This window comes from Cataglyphis hispanica, chromosome 5 (assembly GCF_021464435.1).
Source record: "Cataglyphis hispanica isolate Lineage 1 chromosome 5, ULB_Chis1_1.0, whole genome shotgun sequence".
Taxonomy (NCBI): Eukaryota; Metazoa; Arthropoda; class Insecta; order Hymenoptera; family Formicidae; genus Cataglyphis; species Cataglyphis hispanica.
In genome coordinates, this window is record NC_065958.1 from 9,427,501 (window position 1) to 9,450,667 (window position 23,167).

The following is a 23,167-nucleotide window of genomic DNA, read 5'->3' on the forward strand; positions in this document are numbered from 1 at the left end:
AAGACACCTTTTTCGGTAAAGCGATAAAACGTAGATATACCTTTCAGGCTAATCAAAAATATTATTTTATATTTATATATTTAATGTATTAAAATGCAATTATCAAAAAAAGTAAAGATTGTTTTATCGATCGTTCTTGCAAGATAATACACATACCATCGTTCTCTAGCTGCGAGCTGCGCTGCGAGAGATCAGTCTCTTTGTGTTCAGCAATCTAAGGAAAGCGCATGAAAATTATAAACATTTGGCATAATCCAAGATAATCCTCTTTTTCTTAGTATTTAATTAAGTAAATCTTAAACAATAAATTAGCAAAAGTTTATAATATAATTTATAATATATATTTTTTGCTTATATTAATTTATTTTTCATAAAATTAATATATTCTAAAATTTGAGGTTATGTTGGAGCACAATATTTTTTATTAATTTTTAGATAAATGAATTAATATTAACTTCACAAAATATTAACCTTATTAAGTTATTTTGCTATAACAAAAAAGAAAATATTTTTAAATTGTATTTCTGTTCGTAAAATGCAAAAACATGCGTTGCAGGATTAATCTTGTATCTTTAACTAATATCAATTATATAAAGATAATTTCCTTAGTGAATTAGTTTAATAAAATACTTTTGTTTTTAATAAAATTTATCAAATATTTTAATTTGTAAATTAGGAGTACATTAAAACATGTTTGCTTCACTACGATATTGTATTATACATAAATATATACATTAAATTATTATATATATTATCTTTCTGTTACAGATTACTTTGTGTACATAGTGTACAATATCGTTGTGTATATATTATAGTGTATATAATATATTATAGTGTATATAATATTGTTTTGTGGAATAATTGGAAAAATATATTCCTGTCATTCACACTTGGCGGTGCACACATCAATCTCATAAAAGAACAACGCAGTTGCGCATATCATTGCAAGGTAATTTTTTAACTGCTTTGATAACAATTGATTTGATGATAATAGAATATAATAGATAATTATAATAATAGAATATAATAGATAATTATAATAATAAAATATAATAGATAGAATATAAGTATATCAGTATTATAAATATTTCTCTCTCTCTCTCTCTCTCTCATGCCTTGTTTTTTTAATGGATATGTTTGCAATTGACTCGCTTTTGTGATCTCAATATTAATATATAAGATTAATATAGATAGTTATGATAATAGAATATAATAGATAGTTATAAGAATCTCATGCGTTGTTTTTTTAATAGATATATTTGCGATTGAGAGGGTTATGATACTCCAATGATCTCGCTTTTGTGATCTCAATATTAATATGTAAGATTAATATAGAAAATTAATATATAATATTAATTTATAGAAGGATATAAGATATTTAAAAAAAATTTATATATTTTGATTATAAAATTTGTTGTATTAAATAAATTATATTGAATACATTTTATAAATATATTTGTTTTTATATTTTAATCTAACCTATAATTAAGAAAATAAGTGTAGATGTTTAAAAAGAAATCTTAATAACGACTAAAAGATATCTAAAAAAAATCTTTAAAATGACTAAAAGATATCCAAGAAAAGTTTTAGGATTACTAAAAGATATCTAAAAAAATCTTTAAAGTGACTAAAAAGATGTCTGAGAGAAGTCTTATAGATTAGTAAAAGATGTCTACTATTCGTCATCTTTTTGATCATCATATGGATAAGACTTAAAAGTGACTTAATTCGGGACATGAGTCAACTTTAAGTCATCTTTTCGTCGACTAAACGCTTTCACTAAAAGATATCTTTGACGAAAATATGTCAAGTTTTAGTAATCCTTTTAGACGACTTTGTGCTGTATGGGTAAATTGTCATTTTATTTAAAGAAACATATACATTAATTTTTCACGATCAAAACATTTATATATTATATCATTGCATTCAGATACTTTGTAAATAGCAATCTTTAAAGTGCATTGTGCAATATGATGTAGCATAAAAAAGACAGATTTCACTAGAATTAATATAAAGATAAACGGCGTTTTTAGGCGTTTTTCTACATTGCCTATTGCACATATGACAGATATCCTATCCTCGCATATGTCACTGCCTTAAAATTCTTATTATCGTGCTTTTAATGTCAAACATATATCTGTAAGTTTTCAAGATCTTACTCTTTCTACGAAATGAGTGTGATGACATTAGAAGTGAGTATTTTATATTATATGTTCATAGTTATTTATAATACAAGAGTATATATATATAAATATATATGGATCATAATAATACTAATAATTTTCTAGATATTATTCAGTTTCTTAAAGTGGAATCTTCGCTGGAAATAATATATTTTTGTGTCTACGCAACACATAGTAGTGGTAAACAGCTATCGTGCAATTCCAGTATAAGGTAATATTTTTAAATATTGTGTTTTTTTTCTGTTGATTCAACTTAGAAGAAGACTGAACTTATGATGATATTTATACTAGTAAAATTCTATAAAAAAGATATTAATATCAAGCTGCATACTAATATTACATCATAATTATTTTAATTTTTAGCAGGTGAAGGTATTACATCTATACTAATTTGCAAATCGGAGATCCCCATCTTGCATCGAATGAAAAGAGGAAGTCCATTTACAAAACACGAGAATCTTTTAAGCGAGAGTTTACTATTATAGTCTCCGCTAATAGAATCTTGTGATCTGTAATGGAATCATCAACGCCCATTCATTAACTTGTAGTGTGTGTTGAATCAATAAGTTCAATTTATTTTAATGTATAAAAGACATAATATACAAGTGTGCATTGTAAATTTAATTCATATATATTTATACATACATATATATATATATATATATATATATATATATATATTTAGATAAATTAAACAAATTTATTATTACAGTTTAACTATCTACATTATTCTCTTAATAATGTTTTAATAGTCAATTCCAAAAATTATATTGCAATAGACTCAGTTATTTAATGGCTTATTTTACACTGATATATTTTATACTAAATACTATATTGGCCAATCATATTCATTCCTCCAAAGAATGGAATGGCTGTGATTGGTTCCAGTATAGTTTTTAGTACATATTAAAGTTTATCGGTGTAAATTAGGCCATTATTAAATCTATAAAAAATAATAATGTCCCGAAAACTGCCATTATGTAGTATATGGTAGTTTTGAGGTTCTCATAAAAATTATAATCATTGTGTTTCAAACGTTAAACATAATATGAAAACAAATAGATAATTAAATAATGTTGAAATTAATGATGGTTAATTTAATTTTTACTTTATATATATATATATATATATATATATATATATATATAACTATTGTATGTAAAGATTAATTGAGATATATGATGTCTAATTGTTTAGAGTTATGAATAATTATCAATTAATTCAGTAAATTATTCTTTGTAACAAGAATATCATTATTGAGACTTGTCTAATTCCTATATCTTCTTTTATATATAATCTGAAATTGTGTGATTAACGGCATGCTTTACATGCAGTATAGATATAATTCTTTGACATATGATATCATATGCCAATGTTGCAACATTGCTGCAATGTTTGCTGGGATGCAGCATATGTTGTACATAATCTGCAATGCAATAAAAAATCTAATAATTTAATGTTTTTAACAGACCTATCAATTTTAGATTTATGTTGGTGTATACATAAATACACAATTTTTCAAAGAAATAATCCTGTATCAATATAATAATTATACTTGTAATAATTTTATTTGAAGATTTATTTATTACTTTTATGTACCGTCTCACATAATGCATATAATACATATATTGGAATATGATATTAGAATATTTATATTAATACATTTATATATGTAATATTATATGTAATATTATATATAATATACAGGATGTCCTGCAAAGATTGTGTAAAAGTTTAGTATGTCGCGTATCCCTCTCGTCGCGAGGCCAAACTTTTCGTTGCCATGCGACACTATGAAGCTCGGCGCTGTTATGTCTAAAGCGTACGTCCCATGATCTAGCCGCGCGATAGCCGCGCGAAACGCGTGCTCATTTGCCAATACCTTTTAATTAATATTTTAATAATTATTACGAGAATTGCAAAATGGTAAAGGACTTTTCTGTTCAGTTTACTGTCCTCTACTCGCTCACGAGCGTTGGCACAATCTTTGCAGGACACCCTATATATAATACATATATATATATATAATATATATATATATATATATATATATATATATATATATATTTCAAAAAATAGAAGTTGTCGAAATCGGATGTAATATTATTTTTATTGAATCTAGCGAGATAACTAAAAATCGACCATAATTGTCAACAACATAATAGTGCTAGAATAATACAAGATCAATTTTTCAGGATTTTGCTGAGAAAAAAGGAAAAAAAGATTAGTTCTTTTCTTTTTTTTATTATTTCTTTATTTCTTTATTATTTGTATACTTAACACACATTTTTCTTTCATGCAACTAATAAATTATAAATATAAAAAACAAAGGTATGCATAAATTTAAAATTAATGAAACTCTTTAATTATTTGAAATTCAGAACCTACATAAGATGTAATGAACACTAAGTTCGATTGGTTTAATCATTCAATTATTCTAGTATATTTTTAGAAGTATATTTTTAGATTTTAGAAAGCTTTTTTAAATTATGGATTAATTCAAAATGGATATGTAAAGAAATTAATATGTGTAAGAGTAGAAAATTAATCAGAGATTTAAACGTAATGACTAATCTTAATTATCATAAAGCGATGTAAGATACGCATAACTACAAACCGGATCTTACATAATTTACTGTCAGCTATTAACAGATATATCTCATCTATAAAATAAGTTTAAAAAATAAAAGTAAGATTTTTCTTGCATCCGTACCTAATTAACTGTTTTTAAGATAAATTTTTTTATTGCATCATATAATTAATATAAGTATAAAATCTTCATTATTTTTTTTTATCTATAAAGTTGCTCTTAAACACTTTATTTATATTTAATATTATAAAAAATGCAATAATGCTTTATTGAATATTAAAGTTTCAAGCAGTTAAACATTCTTTATAGTATCGTTCGATTAATTCGTCTAATGTCATGTATGAAAGTTTATTAATAAAGTTTTTTTCTTTCAATTATCTTGTATACACGATTCAACGGCAAATCGATTGGTTTTTATAGATAACTTGTTGTTCACAGTAGTTTCATCATAATAAATTCACTCCAGTATATTACTAGTGCATTCTTCTTGCAGTTTATTTTTAAGCAGTGATAAGCGTTTTTTGCTAAGATCTTAATATCATTGTCGCATTTAACTCAATAAATTAATTATATCATTAACTTTGCTTCCGCAATTCAGATAAAAATGGAACTATATTAGATTATGATCTTGCAATAAAATTATTGTTAGAAAAAAGAAACCATTTTTCTTTAAATAATTAAATGCGTCAAGAAGACAAAGGTGCAAATTATTTTTCCTTTCTTTCCTCAATTACATATATAGGCTTGATCTTGCCAAGGAGATCAAGTTTTATATAAACATGTGATGATTCTTTGCCATATATCGAACTTGCTTATGTGATAATAATCCAGTATAGTGAAAACTTTCCGAGCAGTAGCTGGAAAAATAGTGTGTCCTTTTCGACATGAATTCATTAGTGAGTCTTGCAAGAAACTTTTGTGCAAATAAAACGCATGTAACTCAGTGTCACGAAATTTGTATATGCAATTATCAATCTACAATTTTTGTAAATTGAATATTATTGTGACATTCAACATAAATATCAACATAAATGATTATCAACATAAATAAATAATTATAATATAAATAATTTTCTCAATATATACATATAAAAGACTCAAAACAATCTACTAATGTTCTTAAAATGTCATATTCTTGAACGAATTTTGAGATGAATTCTTCTTTTACAAAATTTTGTCCGAAGCTTAGTTCTTGAATTATAATCGAATATAACATGTAATCCATATAATCGAATAATTGAGTTATAACAATTTTACAATAAATATTATTTATCATGGGATTTTATTCTTTAATTTTTAAATTTGGAAATTGATATTTGCAAATGATAATAAAGTACTGCAGTAAAAAGCTTAATATTTCGTGATATTTATTATGAATTTGTAAAGTGAGTCTCGTGATGCGTTGCGTCCTTCTTGTCTGCTCGCTGTATCGAACTTGTAAGTAGCTAATTATTTACAATTATAATTCAAAAATTAAGCTTTGGACAAAATTTTGTAAAAGAAAAAATCGTCTCAAAATTTGTTCAAAAATATTGATATTTGAAAAACATCAGATTGTTTTAAATCACCCTGTATATATGCCTGTATATATAATAATTTTTTTTTAGTTTAAAATCCAATTTAATGTATTATAATCGATAATATTAAAGTGCAAAAATTAAATATTTACGTCAAATTATCTATTAAGATTAATATCGTATAACATTTAAATATTTTAATTAATTTATAACTAAGTTATAATAGAAGAAATGCTTAGAAAAATGTTATAAGATATATAAATAAATCATACATTATCTATTTTTTTTGTCGGAAATATAATCTAGAGCTATTTGAATTTCTAATCGTCATTATACAGACTGATTTCTGTTTTATTGCGATTTAACAGATTGTAATCACAGAGTAATTATATATAATTAGTTATAAGCATATTAATTTTATATAATAAAAATATAATTAGTTGTGTGTTCATTACGCAAAAAAGAGTGATATTGCAAAGCGCTTTACTAAATTATAAACCGTAAAACTACATTAAATACATTATAATAAATTATTTTTTATAGTAGATAGTTACATATTTAATTTAGATACGTTACATTTGCAATACAAAAATATTTCAGTTTTTTATTATTTGTTAATTGATTTGTTGTTAAATCAATATAGGAATATTCAAGAATTTCTATTTTTATCTTATAGAGTGTAAAAATGGTAAATATTCAGATTAAGTTACACATCACCGATGACCTTGACCTTGACATATGTTGTCAAAGATCCTGAGTAACTTTTCTGTTGGAATTTTTCCAACAAAGGAGTAAATCACTTCTGTACACGTGTATGGGTTTCTTATTTATGCGTTTAATATCCTTCAGTTTTTTAATTACAGAAAAGAGACTGCCTCTGATCTTTATTGATTTCTTACTCTCGGATATTATAACAATTACAGAACATGAATGAAAAATAACCAAAATGAAAATAAACAGACAATAAACAAAATCTTATAATACAAGGCAATACTCAAGTATTGGTTCGCTTCGCTGTCCGTCACTTTTGCTCTCCAAAAAAGGGACGATACAAGGATTCTCTCACTGTTGCTTCCACACTGAAATTACTCTCCTATCAAACTTTTTTGTTAATTACTTTTTAATGGACAATGACCAACGGTTAAAACTTTTTGAATGTTCAGAGTCATGACCTTGACAACATATGTCAATATCAAGGTCGTTCTGACTATTAAGGTGCTTCTCTAAAAGTAAATAATTACCGAAAATACATTAAAACTGTAAAACTTTAACATTAAATATCTCAAAAACTATAAGAGAAACCGCCGATTAATTTATAAGGAAAATGTTAGAAAATATATTTTGAATATATAGAGTAATTTCAGTGCTAGTTGGTTACACTGATTAATAGCGAAATCAAAGTCAGGCAGCGCCGCTATGTATGGAATATACCAAATGCATGGACAGGAAGCACGCGCGCGCGCCCGCGCACACACACATTGCAAGGGGCCTTCGGCCCCTCTCTCGCATCCGTCCCGTTCTCAGGGTGGATCTCGCTTTACAACTTACAAAGTACATGTTACATAATTTTTGAGATATTTAATGTTAAATATTCACAGTTTTAATGTATTTTCGATAATTGTTTACTTTTAGAGGAACATCTTGATGATCAGAAAGACCTTGACATTGACATATGTTGTCAAGGTCATGACTCTGAGTAACATAAAAATTTTAGCCGTTGGTCACTCATCATTAAAAAGTTATTACAAAAAAAGTTTGAAATATACCAAAGTACATAATTACCAAAAGTAAATAATTACCGAAAATATATTAAAACAGTGAAAATTTAACATTAAATATCTAAAAAACTATAAGAGACCGCCGATTAATTTACGGAAAAGTTACTCAGGGTCATGTCCTTGACAACATATGTCAAGGTCAAGGTCATTGGTGATGTGTAATCTAATCTGAATATTAACCGTAAAAATTAATCAAATTTACAATACATGATTTAAAAAATTATATATATGATTTTATTTTTTTAGATACTCATTTTGTATGTTTTAATGTGGGCAGTATTGATAATAGCTAATAATAACACATTAAGACTACCAAATGTGAATAAGGCATTTACAACGACAAGGCTTCCAACACCACCACCAACATTAACATCAACACCAAAGTGGTACAACGGAGATCTACCTTTTTTAAACAGTAAGCCTCTTTACAACTATAGATATTGATACTCTGACATTCAGATCTAGAAAAACGATTATCTCAATCATGTAGATGATGAAGAAGTCTCCGAAGAGCGAGGCAGCTACAATTATGATACAAACAAAATGAGGACAATAAAAACATACCTTCCATTCCTCATATATAACTTGAGAATAGATTCCAACCAGAAATATTTTCACAATACATTTATGTATTTCGATAATACTTTGTATTAATGTAATAACTTTGTATTAATGTAATATTAATGTAATAAACTTTGTATAAATGTAATAATCAATTCATTATGTTTAAATTCGAGGAATATTTATTTTCAACTATTATACGTATCAATTTTTATATATATGTCCATTTTGATATACTATGTAATTTAAAAACTTGAAAATCTAAGAATATACTTTAGAATAATTGGATAATTAAACCAATTAAGTTCCGCCACCATATCTTATGTAGATTTTAAGTTTCTTAATAATATTATAATTCTTAATAAATAATTAAAAAATTAATTCTAGGATTTAATTATTTAAAAAATTCCATTAAATTTATGCATACTTTCGCTTTTGTATTAGTTACATGGAAGAAAAATATGTGTTAAATGGAAATATACAAATATAATTAACAGAAATTGCCTTTCTTTTTCTACAAAATCTCGAAAGAATGATCTAGTTTTATTCTAGCATTATTATTGTTGACGATTATGATTAACTTTTAGTTATTTTGTTAGATTTAATAAAATAAACTAATATATATCTGGGTTCAACGACTTTTCTTTATGAGACTAACGAGAGAAGAATTCAAAAGAAATATGAAACCTGTCTAAAGGAGAAGATGAGATTATCGAGGACGATTAGTCGAGACAAGTTGTCGATGACTTTGAGGAAAGACTGTTATAAAACTACGCAAAATACATATAGATAAAATGTCATTAGCGAACTTCTACAATAATTTAAGCAATTTAAGCAATTCAACAGCGAAATAAAACAACTTTTTTTTTCTTAGATATTTAATGTTTAAATAAACAGCCATTATATTTTTAAGAATATCACTAAGATGGAAAATTGGTACGTCGTAATAGCAAAACAAATTTTTTAGTTGTACTGTTTTGTAAATTTATTTTATATTAGATTTTAGTTATTTAAATATTTATTACAAAAAATTCTTTTTGAAAGCAATTAATTAATAGTACATGTTTAAAGAAAATTTGTCACTAACAAATTCAATTTTATTTCTTATCTCTCGATTACAAAGAAGACTTGATTAAAAGATAAAATTATATATTTAAACTATATATTTTTTGTTTTATTGTATTATTAAGTTTATATAAAAATATAAGTATATTCGTAAAAAAATAATTATTTCATATATCATTGTTGAATACTTGATATTTTATAAAAGAATTCATGTTTAAAAGTTTTTTATTTATGTTTCAAAATTTTTTATCAGCAAAGAAAGATTAAGCGCAATTTATCTTTGTTCATCTCAGCGAACGATCTTGTCTTTAATTACGGTTTGCACAAATAAAATTGTATGGCAAGAGGATAATGAATATTTATTGTGCAATTATATATGTATATAATAATAATTTTATTTGCGATAAATGAACTGCGTAATCTGATTTTATAATAATACCCGAAATATTGCAATCGATTATGCACGCATCATTTAGCAATATCATCAAATTTATTTATCAATTGCTGCGGTTACTTATTGTAATTATCAGAAATAGATGCGCGTTATTTTTTCTTTCTTTTTCCAATAACATTTATAAACTTGATCTTCAGCTTAAAATCTTGTTATGTTGATCAGGTTTTACATTTATGTGTGATGAGCCTACGTCTTCGCAAATGTAATTTATTTAAATAATAAAAATAGCAAGGAAATAGGAGAGCCTAAGATGTTCTAAAAAGTTTTGAAATCTTTAAATACCATATTATTATAAATATTATAATTTTATTTTATTTTATTAGAGTGATTTGATTCGGATGTAATAATATGTATCGATAAGAGATTCATTGTGAAGACGAAATTAAGCATCAAAAATAAAATACAATTATAACAATTCTAATAATTATATTACATTATAATAATTATTCGATTATTAATAATTATTTTGAAATTACAATAAATGTTTTATTTATAAGTCTTTATTACACATATAATAATTTTACGATTATTAATAATTATATTGAAATTACAATAAATGCTTTATTTATAAGTCTTTATTACAGTCTCTAATACACAATAATAATAAGAAAAAAATAAATGTTTGAATAAGAAAGATTGAAAAAAATGAAATTTCTATATAAAATTTTGAGCTAAGTTTATTGAAAACCAAAAAAGAAAAAAATATCTGTGTCACTATAAAGTTAATTTTTCTTTCGAAAATTATGAGACTATAATTAATCGCTGATAACTCGTTGATTTCTGATCTGCGATAGAAATTCTTTTCGCACATTGCAACATTAAAGTTCAATCCCTTGCGATGAACTTTTCGTCTGACAATTCCCTTGTTTGCTAGAACTCGTCTTTTCTTGCACACTATTTTTCCTGACCTGGTGATGCATGTCGATGTATTCCTTGCGTGTCGAGCTTTTGGAAACATCGCAGCCGAATTGCTTTAGTAACAATCGTTTGATTTTGTTTTTCCACACAAATATGATAAAAACGCAAATATTTTGCATAACGTCCATTGAATTAATAATATACGAGACGTAATTTGACATATAATCTTCAAACAACCATGACGCTGTCGCTATAGACCATTTTAAGCCCATCACAATAAACTGCAGGATAAATAACTTCAGATACATATTGAACCTGCGAACAAATATATGGAGATAAATTTTAATAATAAATATAAATAATTGATAATAAATATAAATATTAATCATATTTTCTTTAAAAATGAATGAAATAAATATAAATTATAATATTAAAAGAAAAAAAAAGATTTGTACGATTTAAGAGAAAAGTTAAAAAAATAATTCTTTAATATAATAAAATTATAATAAATAAGAATTATAATTAATAAATATTCATTAAATTTGTTTTTGCTATTTTCACATTTCAATAATTGAAGACTAAAAAAAAATAAATAATAATAATAATAATATATAATTAAAGCATAGTAGCAATGTATTTTTAAAGAAATTATGTTATTAAAAAAAAGAGCGTATCAAAAAAAAGTACTTTCAAATAATCATTTTTTTTATTAAAAAAAAATTATTTATTATTAAAATTTATTATTGAAAAAATGTTGATTAATCGATTAGGTGATATTATTAACGGAGATGTTGGTAAAAATGTGTCGGCTACAATATCATTAAGATAGATCATATTAATGCAAAAATATCTGAATATAAACCATTTCTTATTATCATTAAATCTCTTGCTTTCCGAATCTGTCAAATTCAAACGATTGCCTGCTTCTTTTTCATAGCGCGCGATCTTCAATGCCGTAGAAATGGATAAACAAATGCTACTAAAGACGCAGATACTTTTGATTCCGTAATAATACAGCGCATACGTTCCCCGTCCTGTAAGTATATGTAAAAAATTGTTATACTATTTCTCATAGTATATTAAAATGCGATATTAGTTAAGAATTATTTATCAGAGATATCCATTTACCAGAGAACCAGCAATCTCCTGCGAGAAATCCCGGTCGCAAAATCTCTGGTAAGTATTCAGAAACATATTCCATTATGACACTGTTAATGGCAAAGATAAACGATAAACCGTACGCAAAGATTACATAAAACATTAATTTTCTTTTTCTTTGTTGTCTGACACTTCTTTGTAACGAATTGAATGTTCTGCAAAACACAATATTATATTTAATAAAAAAATAATAAATTTAATAAATAATATAAAAATAAAAATTCAATAAATAATATATAAAAAAAAACAAATAAGAAAATTTACACAAGGAAAGTTTGTTATGTTATATTGTAAATTATTAAACAATATAAAATATTTTATAAATATTTTATAAAATATTTATAATTTTATTAAGTAATATGCCATTTTTATTTTTCAAATCTTAACGTGATCTCATAAAATAGAAACTAATTGTCTAAAAATTTTTATACATTAATAAAAATCTACAAAATAACTTTTAAATTATAATAAAATTTATCTCTAAACTTATAGCATATTTTAAATCAAGTGATAAAATATGTTTATATATTATAAAAAATTATTTTGTTGTTATGTTATATATAATATAAATAAATTCTGCAAAAAAAATTTGAAATGAGATAATTTTAAAATAAAATATAATGCAAAATACTTGAAATTACCTAAATGTCCACCACATGTCGAAACTCATGACATTTAACCAGAATATGCTTGCCAACAAATCAAAATAGTCAAAGAAGGCTGTAAAATGAAATAAATACCATCTTAAATATTGAGCATGCAAAAAGCAAATGAGACTCTCTCATTTTTATTATTCTGTGTATTATTCTATGTATCGTTAATAAATAAAATTTATTATTTATTATTTATATTTACACTCTAACTTTCTGTACTAAAATTATATAGTAATATTAACATATTATTATATAATTGATATATTGATTTACATCAATTTAAATCAACATAGTATGATATAATAAAATAATATAATAATATTATATTATATTATAATATTATATAATATTATTAGAGAAAGCTTCGTTTGCCTCACATTATTTATGTGCAGAATAATTTCATGTGTCCAATGTGTATGTGCACAATGATGTCATGTGTACAATGTATATGTACAATAATGATATGTGTACAAACGTATGTTTGTATTTTTAATTTTTATATGTGTACAATAATGCTTGTAGGCAATCGCTCTGTAGGCAATCGGGAATGTTGACAATTGAAGCTGTCGGTAAAACGTTGTTGGCAAACGAAGGTGTAGGCAATTGGGAATGTAGACAAACGGGACCTCCCCTATTATTATATTATATTATATTACAATAATATTAAATAATATTATTATATTATTAATTAATATTATAATAATTAATAATATAATAATATTATATAATAATTAGGTATTATATTAGAGTATTAATAATATAGGTATTATATTATAATATAATTATTATATATTTAATATATTATCAAGAATGTCAAAATAATGGCACAAAGAACTACGCGCGATATTAAAGGCGTATAAATTTATTATAAAAATTATAAAAAATTACAATTTTAATTCGCGAACGTTTTGGCCTTCTTTTTTAGCCATCCTCAGCGCATAAAAATTATAAATAATATAACAAAAATATAAAAAGATAAAAAATTAAAAAAAATTGTCTACAGTTTTTAGTAATTAAAAGCGCATAGTTACAAGATGGTAACTGATAGTAAGTAAGTAGAGCAATTCCCTCGGATACAGTACGCTTTAAATTGCTTTAATAACTTTAATAGCTAAAAACTGTAGATAATTTATTAATTTAAAAATTTTTTTATATTTTTTTATATATTTGTTATAATTTTTATGCATTGAGGATGATCAAAAGAAGGGCCAAAAAGTTTGCGAGTTAAAATTGTAATTTTTTATAATTTTTCTAATAAATTTAGGCATCCTTAATACTGCCGCACCTGGCAATTTGTGCAATTATTTTGACATTCTTGATTTTATTCGTTAAGAATAAGTAATTTTTTATTTAATTATTCTTAACGAATTAATTACTTAATTTTATATTTTTTTAAATATATTATATTTAATTAGATTATATTATAATTATTATATTATATTATAATATTATAAAATATTATTATAATAGAATATTATATTATTATATTATTATATAAATAACATTTAATATAATATATTATATTATATTATATTATAATAATATAATTGATAAATATATAAATATTAAATTAAATAACATTTCGATTTGAGATATAACTTTGCAAAATTTTAAAACATAAGAAAATTATGGAAATATTATTTATGGATACGTTACACATATAAACACACACACACACACACACACACACACACACACACACACACACTATATATATATATATATATATATATATATATATATATATATATATATATATATGCAAAACACATACGCTGCATTTATTACATAATTATATAATTTATTGTTAGAAATACGTTACCGATTGTGATACAGAAGCAATAATGTACATCATCCGCTTTAATTAGAAAAACTATAGCGTGAATTATGTATGAGATAGACAAAGCACCGCTGTAATTCCGCAACAAGAAGCCGTGTGTGTTCCGGAGGTCTGGCAATATAGAATACACCAGAAATATTGCCACCAGAAATGGTATGGACACTATATAAAAGCTAACATGTATGGTCTTTATGTCATTTATCATACTGACGATCTCGTCAGCAATCACTGAACAGATAGTCACTTCGTACTCATTTCCCTCGTCCACTACGGCAAAGCAATATGATGTCGATTCGATAAGTTTTTTAAGAGAAGATAAATAAAGAGAACCGTTGGTAAATATCATGTAATCATGAAGGTGATCAATAGGAAGCAGAATGCGGTCAAATCTCTCAAATTGCGAGCATGGATCGTATACCGTAAGCTGAAACAATTCGTCCATTTTCTTATTATTCTTCGTGTATCCGTGCGGGATGTAATCATTTCCATCAGAGAAGCATTTATTATCAACCAGACGATCGCCGAGAGGACAGCATAGCTGAATGCAAGTAATATTGTAACACATTTCGTATGGAATGATGTTACTTATATTGCTATTTTTACTGAAGTTTTCAAAGAACTCATATGACATGGAATCGTTCTTGTCTTCATTTCTCATCAAGTTTTCATAAATTTCCTGTGACGAGGAGTTGCTTTTATGATTGGCATTTGTGGTGATCAAATTTGTTGAATTCGTGCGAAGTTTCATCGATGACGAAGAGACAAAAAAAAAAAGATGCAACACCAAATCAAACTTTTTCCACACATCGTTCACTCTTTGATACGTTGAATTTATACCTGAAAAATACATATTGTACTTTTTTCATATGTAATGTATTTCTTTGTATTTCCTACGGTAATCTCATATTGAAATGTCTAATCGCGACGATATGCAAACTGCGGTTTGAAAAATATACAAATATTATTAGTCTGACAATGAGGTGGTTTGATCGTGACAATTTATTTCTCTCCCAGTCCTCAAAATTCGAAGAATCTGCTTTCGAAGAATTTATTCTCGCGGATTGCATATTAAAAAATTAATTGATGTGATTGATAGAACAGCACTTCGATGAAACGAGTTATGAGGAAGTGATATCGTGATAGAGCGATTATGCTCCTTGTGTAAATGGTATTAATTTTTTTTCTAGAACGTGTGATTTATAAAATAAATGACATGCATAAATGCTTGATTTTTATATTCGATTTTAAAAGCTTTTAATAGTTTTATAGTTTAACATATACACACACGTATGTACAATATACAAGATAGATTTTGCCTTATGATAATCAAGATTAGTCATTGATTTTTTTTTAATCCTCTTTGTCTATTTTGATGATTAACAATTATCAACAATTTAGAAGTTCTGGAAGGATATAGAGTAATAAAACAATCAAGCTTCATGTCACATAAGTTCATCCAATTTTTCACATTTTGAATAATTAAAAACAATATCACACACAAAAAATTTTATGTTAAAATTATACACACGTATATTTGTTTTCAGATATGAAAATAAAATTAGTTGTATGAAAAAAATTAAGTAAAAATGTAATAAGAAGACGTTTTTACTTTTTCTTTCTTGTTCGACAAAATCTCTTAAGATTGATCAAATTCTATTCTAGCACTGATATAATGACAATATTGTATAGTCAATTTTTTAGTCAAGTTATCTGACTAGATTCAATAAAACTCTTTCCCCCTTTCTCTCTTTCTTTTACTGCATCCGGTTTCAATTTTTCTTTTTGACTCAAACGAGTAGAGAACAAGCAAGAAATATATGCCCGCAAACGAGAAGATATTAATACTGACTATCGCGGACGACCGGTCGTCGATAGTTTTAAGGCGGCACTTTAGTGCGGCCATATTGGAATCATGACGTCAGAAGACAAAAACAACACGCTGAAAATTCTTGCATATTATTTTTAACTTAAAATATAGATAATTGGTTACATTAACTTACACCTCACGAATCGTTTTCATTTTTACATACATTATAGAGGGAACATTCCTAAGTAACTCGCACTTTGAATTTTGTGGCGCTCTCTTTTGATTTCAGAGATATGCAATTTTGAAGTATCATAATTTTCGTATTTATTTCTATGATTTTTTCACTATATTTTACTTGAGTATTTATGTTTTTTTTTTATTTTTCCACTTTCCACACGAAGCGAGGTTCAATGCAAACTATATGTCTCTAATTTTTCGACAGTAAAACCCTCCCACAGGGAGGGTGGAGGGTGGAACATATTGTTTCCACGCATATACTTTTTAATTTGATATTCTCTAAAAATAATTGTAAATTATTTATTACGCTGATGTGCGCCATGTTAGATATGCACAATTGCAACTCGCATTTTACTATAATATATATTGTCAGTTATTAACAAACGTATATGTCATCTGTAATGTAAATTTAAACAGTAAATGAGATTTTTCTTGCATCCGCAAGTGATTAATTGTTTTTTGAAGTAAATTCTTTGACTGCAATATGTATATATATATTTAATATAAATATAAAATCTTCATTATTTATTTTTTTTCTTATCGCTCTGTAAAGCTATACTTGGATTTTTTAATAGCATCAAAAAAATACAATTATTTTTATTGAATACGTTCTAAGCGGCTAAATATCCTTTACGATATTGTTGGATTATCCATCTATGATGTATGTAAAAATTGTTATGTTAATAAAGTGTCTTCTTCGAATTATTTTACATATACGACTCCACAGCAGATAGATTGTTTCTTTATCATTATAGATAACTTGTTGTTCACGATAGTTACATCATAATATTTACGCCAGTACGTATGTTGAACGTATGCTCTTTTCTTGAAGTGTATTTGCAAGCAATGATATCTTTCTTGCTGAGATAATATTATCTAATGTTACTGTCGCATTTAAATCAGTTAAATTAATGATATCATTAATAATTTTGCTTTCGCATCTTGATAAAAACAAAACTAATATTAGATTATAATCTGGCAATGAAATCTGGTAATGTAAGAAAATAGAAACTATTCTTCTTCAAGTAATCTAATGCATTAAGAAGACAAAGGTGCGCGTTATTCTTTCTTTCTCTTCCCATTACAAACATATAGGCTTGATCTTGCCAAGGAGACCAGGTTTTGCATATACATATGTGTGCGCGCGAGTGTGTGTGTGTGTGTGTGTGTGTGTGTGTGCGCGCGCGCGCGTGCGTGCGTGTGCGTGTGCTTGTGCGTGTGCGTGTGCATGTGCGTGTGTGTGTATGTGTTTGTGTGATGAGCTTCCGCAAATATATAAAACTTACTTATATGATAAGAAGTTAGTATAGTGAAAACTTTTCTAACTGCAGCTAGAAAAATAATGTATTCTTTTCGTCATAAATTTATTAGTGAGTTCAAATTTTTGTTCGAATAAAACGCACCATGCAACGTAGTGCCACAAGATCTGTATATGCAGTCATGATTCTACTATTTTTGTAAATCGAATATTATTGTGACTCAACATAAATAATTCCCTTGGTCAGATATGTATACATATATAATGGTAGTGAAAATTCTTTTAGTTTAAGTAGACATACCCGTTTAAAACCTCGAGAAATAAGTATAATTTCTAGATTTTTTTGCTATGTAACAGCTTGATAAAAATTTTTAATTTTTAAAAAATATTATTTAATTATTTAATTAGAAATTTTCAGTTTATTAACAATTTTTTTCAATTTATGCTGTAAAAAAATTAAAAAAATGTATTTATTTTTTAAGAGTTTAAACGGGTGTGTTACCTTAAAAGATAAAATTAAAATGAAAAAATTAAATAGTTAAAAGTCAAATTATTTATTAGTATTGATGTCATTATAATATTTAAACATTTTACTGATAAGTAAGTATATATATGTGTGTATATATATATATATATATATATATATATATATATATATATATACATATATATATATAGAACGATTTTTTAGAAAAATGTTATAAAATGCATAAATAAATCATAAATTGTGTGTTTCTCTTAAAAAATTTCTTCTGTAAATACAAAATTATTTAAACCTTTAATTATTATTATATATAGATTGATTAATGTTTTGCATTGCAATTTAACGGTTAATAATCATAAATTAATTATATACACAGAAATATAATTTGTTATATGTACTTCGAGTAAAAGAGAGTGTAATATTGCAATGCACTTTATCAGATTATAAACTGTAAGACAAAAATACATTATAAGAATAATAAATTTTTTTTTGATAGTTACATATCTAATTTAGACACATTACAATACATAAATATTTCAGCTTTCTATTATTTGTTAATTGATTTTGTCAATATAAGAGTATTTAGATTTTTTTATTTTTATTTTCTAGAGAGCAAAATTTTAATTACATTTAATTAAATTTATAATATATGATTTATAGACTAAATAATTTTTATCTTTTCAGATATTCATTTTGTGCGTTTTGATGAAAGCGATACTGATAATAGCTAATAATAATACATTAAGACTAGAAAATCCAAATGCGAATAAAGCAATAAACTTTAACAACGCTAACAACACCAAAGTGGAATATTTAGGGATATTTACCACCATCAGTAAGTTTCTTTACAACTATAGTAAGTAACATTGATACTGGCATTCAGATTCAGGAGAAAAATTATCTTAATTGCATGGGTGACAAAGAAGACTTAGTTGCGCAAAGCAATTACAGCTATGCTGACAATGAAGACAATACTTCCACTTTTCAAATATAGCTGATAAGAACGAATTTCAGCCGGAAAGTGTTCACTTGCCTACAATACTATCACTAATTAGAAATGCTTTTCAATATATCGCCAAACATTCCAAGGAGAACAAAGAATAAGAACACTAACACATAATAAAATATGAGTGAAATTGACAAACTTATTAACAAAATAAATTTTGCTATATAAAGATGCTTGTACATATGAACCATTGCTTATTGTCATTATAGTATCGGTTCTTCGAATCTTTCAGATGATGGGTTGCATTTATCTTGTATAGTATATATATGTAATATTTGACATATATAAAATAGTAATATTTGATATTAAGATTGGTTTAATTATCTAATTATTTTTTTTATGTATATGTAGATAATATTGAAAATAAAAGTATTATATATCTAAAGGAAAATAAAACCAGATAAATAGGTCAAACTGGATACTTCTGTTTCTTTCTGATAAATGCTATTATCTCTGGTTATCTTAAGTCGTGTTATTAATTGTAGGTTGAAGATTGATGCCACCATTATTTTAAGATCAACTGCTCAGGTGCATACAATATTTCTTTTTTGAAAAAAGTTTAAAATTTTTGGGTCAGATAAGATCGATATCATGGCAACATCGGATATATTTTGATTTCTTCAAAAAATCTTTTTATCTGTATAATCAAATTTTTTTTCTAGCAACTAGCCTCATTTTCTCATAGTTTAAGGTTCATTAAAGACTGTGAACAATCCGCAAAACTTTTTTTACTTTCTGTTTTTTCTTTTTTGTAGAAAAACGAATCCAAAAAGGTACACGGTTTTACCTTACTTTTTGCCGTAGTAACATTGGTTTATAGTAATTTCTTGCATTTCTAATTTAACATCATTTGTTTTTATTTATGTATATTTATACTTTGATATTTGCATCTTTTTCTAAGAATAAAATCCAGATCATATCGGCGTTCAATTTGAACTATCATCTATTTTTTATTCTCTAAAAATAATTGTTTATGATTTATACGTTAATGTTAGATGCACAATTGCAAATCGGCTTTTATATAATATTTACTGTCAGTTATTAACAAACGTATATGTCATCTGTAATGTAAGTTTAAACAATAAATGAGATTTCTCTTGCATCCGTAAGTGATTAATTGTTTTTTGAAGTAAATTCTTTGACTGCAATATGTATATATATATTTAATATAAATATAAAATCCTCATTATTTGTTTTTTTTCTTATCGCTCTGTAAAGCTGTACTTGGATTTTTTAATAGCATAAAAAAAAATACAATTATTTTTATTGAATACGTTCTAAGCGGCTAAATATCTTTTACTATATTGTTGGATTATCCATCTATCATGTATGTAAAAATTGTTATGTTAATAAAGTGTCTTCTTCGAATCATTTTGCATACACGATTCCACAGCAGATAGATTGTTTCTTTATCATTATAGATAACTTGTTGTTCACGGAAGTTACATCATAATATTCACATCGTTATGTATATGCCCTCTTTCCGCAGTTTATTTATCCCGCAATAACATCGTTTTTTGTTGAAATATTAATGTTACTTTTGCTTTTAAAACATTTAGATTAACAATATTATTGATAATTTTACTTCCGCAATTTAGATAAAAGCGAAATAAATATTAGATTATAATCTGACAATAAAATTAATGTAAGAAAAGGGAAACTATTCTTTTTCAAATAATCTAATGCATCAAGAAGACAAATGTGCGCGATATTCTTCCTTTCTCTTCCTAATTATATATGTGCGCGAATGTGATGTGACGCGCGAGCGAGCGTGCCGCGGAAAGTTAAGCGCGAAGTGAGATGGACAACGGACAGATACATCGGCGAGTGTTGCAATGCGATTAAGTCTAGAACGATGCACACTATGCACGTACACTAGTCACACGACAGATTACTCGTGTCACACGACTGTAATTGTATTTCGCATGCGGTGGATGAAAAGCGATAAATTGTCTGTCTCGGAATAACTCCGGTAGTCACACAACGGCACTGAAATATATGAATATTTCTCCACAAAACCACATTTTTGTTATCATCTAGGATAGCGTGCACACGTCGATTGTTCTTAGCGGACTGCGGCCGCCGGCTCACTTTTATAAAGTCGCCGCCTTCTCGAAGAATCCAGAAATTTGCTCATTTCCGTCGACCATTTTATGCGACTTGTTTGTCAAAATTTTATCTTGGATTTTTCGAGAAGGGCGACGGTGTTTATTGATGCCGCGCGTTTTCGCTTGGTCGCAAAAACGCCGCCTCGCACCGCGTGCGCGGCAACTACATGCTGAGTTCGAGAATGACAATCTCGAACAATATACATATAATCTTGATCTTACCAAGGAGACCAGGTTTTGCATATATATATATATATATATATATATATATATATATATATATATGTATGAGCTTCCGCAAATATATAAAACTTGCTTATGATAATAAGTTAGTACAGTGAAAACTTTTTGAGCTGCAGCTAGAAAAATAGTGTATCCTTTTCGACATGAATTCATTAATGAGTCCAAATTCTTGTGCGAATAAAAATTATGTAACGTAGTGTTACAAGATTTGTGTATGCAGTTAATCTACTCTAATTGTAAATAGAATATTATTGTGACCTAACAGTAGTATAGGAGCCACTATGGTGCGTCACAACAAACTTCTACCATGCGTCCCTGTGACGTCACAGAGGGCCACTACGGTGCCGTCAAAACAAATCCCCACTACGCGTCCTTGTGTTATCATAGAAGGTCACTACGGGACTGTCAACAATAGCGTCGTAGACGTGCACAAGGTGTTCTGGACGATGACATCATAGAGGGTCACTATGGAAACTGTCAACAATGTTGTCGTCCACGTGCACGAGCTATTATAGTGGTCCTCTATGACGTCATGATTATAGTCGCCAACGGGAAAAAAGCAAGCCTGATTGAGCAGGTGGAGGGGGCGAAAGAGTCAGTGACGTAGACAGCTATGAGAAAATTAATTATTATTTATTTTTTTTTCCTGCTGGGTGACAATATTCGGCGTCGATCCGGGGTCCTCTGCGTTTCCAATCATGGTCCTAGTATGGTGAGCTAATTGGAATCTTAATAAAGTAAGGTTAAGAGGTATTTATGATGAGGGGCCACCGCGCCACCATGTTGGACTCCACCGTCGTGTGGATAGTTATAAATTGGAAAATAATTATTATATATTTATTAATTTTTTTTCTGCTGAATGGCAATAGTCGGTCTCGAATTTGAGTCCTCTGCGTTCCCGGGCAAGATCCTAGTATGGTTGGATATCTGAATCTTATTATAACAAGAGAAAGTGACGAGTGTCTGTCGTCGCCATGTTAAGCTTTGAGCCAACCACGTGGACAATTTATAGGTTGGAAAATTATTTCTACATGTTGTTCCTGAGACGTGGGTTTTGGTGGACATATTGTGTCGCGTAGAAGAAGATGGCCCATGACTCATCGGGAGAAATGATGACATTAACGCTAGTATGACTTATGATGAAAATGATTGTTATTGTTGAAAGAGGATAGAGATATGCGTTGGTGTAAAAAGGAAGGAAGGAAAGAAAAAAAATTAGATGATTTAAGGAAAAAATTCTTTGTTTATTGATGCTAATTTTTTCATACAATGATATGTCGATTACAAACAATTAATCTTAATTCATAAACTTATTCATAGGTTGTGCGCTGTTTCTCATGTTTCTTTTTTTTACGAAAAAAAATTTT

At 26.6% G+C, this 23,167-nt stretch overlaps 2 protein-coding genes and 2 long non-coding RNA genes across 10 annotated transcripts; 3 read left to right on the forward strand and 1 right to left on the reverse strand.

Annotated features, from left to right (window-relative positions):
• The first annotated feature begins 207 nt into the window (after positions 1–207).
• On the forward strand, positions 208–1,453 carry LOC126849827 (uncharacterized). 2 transcript variants are annotated; one of them, XR_007687454.1, is made up of 3 exons: positions 208–289; positions 769–949; positions 1,254–1,453. It is a non-coding gene; the product is annotated as an uncharacterized LOC126849827 (long non-coding RNA). The 2 variants fall into 2 exon arrangements; XR_007687455.1 differs by having other exon boundaries at positions 769–1,453.
• A 595-nt stretch (positions 1,454–2,048) lies between these two features.
• On the forward strand, positions 2,049–2,788 carry LOC126849828 (uncharacterized). Its single transcript, XR_007687456.1, has 3 exons — positions 2,049–2,192; positions 2,289–2,394; positions 2,547–2,788. It is a non-coding gene; the product is annotated as an uncharacterized LOC126849828 (long non-coding RNA).
• Positions 2,789–5,556: 2,768 nt separating this feature from the next.
• Positions 5,557–8,935, forward strand: LOC126849640 (uncharacterized). 2 transcript variants are annotated; one of them, XM_050591660.1, is made up of 3 exons: positions 5,557–5,669; positions 8,315–8,483; positions 8,559–8,935. In XM_050591660.1, the coding sequence occupies exons 1-3, from the start codon at positions 5,658–5,660 to the stop codon at positions 8,720–8,722; spliced, it is 345 nt and encodes a 114-aa protein (XP_050447617.1). In that variant the 5' UTR covers positions 5,557–5,657; the 3' UTR covers positions 8,723–8,935. The 2 variants fall into 2 exon arrangements, with proteins under 2 accessions (XP_050447617.1, XP_050447615.1); XM_050591658.1 differs by lacking the exon at positions 5,557–5,669 and adding an exon at positions 6,938–7,841.
• Positions 8,936–10,534: 1,599 nt separating this feature from the next.
• Positions 10,535–22,258, reverse strand: LOC126849631 (G-protein coupled receptor Mth2-like). Of its 5 annotated transcripts, none has more exons than XM_050591638.1 (6): positions 21,541–21,687; positions 14,640–15,494; positions 12,806–12,884; positions 12,135–12,319; positions 11,869–12,040; positions 10,535–11,321 (listed from the first exon to the last, which is right to left on the reverse strand). In XM_050591638.1, exons 1-6 carry the CDS (start codon positions 21,584–21,586, stop codon positions 10,967–10,969), a joined length of 1,692 nt encoding a protein of 563 aa, XP_050447595.1. In that variant the 5' UTR covers positions 21,587–21,687; the 3' UTR covers positions 10,535–10,966. The 5 variants fall into 5 exon arrangements, with proteins under 5 accessions (XP_050447595.1, XP_050447599.1, XP_050447597.1 ...); XM_050591642.1 differs by lacking the exon at positions 21,541–21,687 and adding an exon at positions 22,064–22,258 and having other exon boundaries at positions 10,536–11,321; XM_050591640.1 differs by lacking the exon at positions 21,541–21,687 and adding an exon at positions 21,324–21,519 and having other exon boundaries at positions 10,536–11,321.
• Positions 22,259–23,167: the final 909 nt, after the last annotated feature.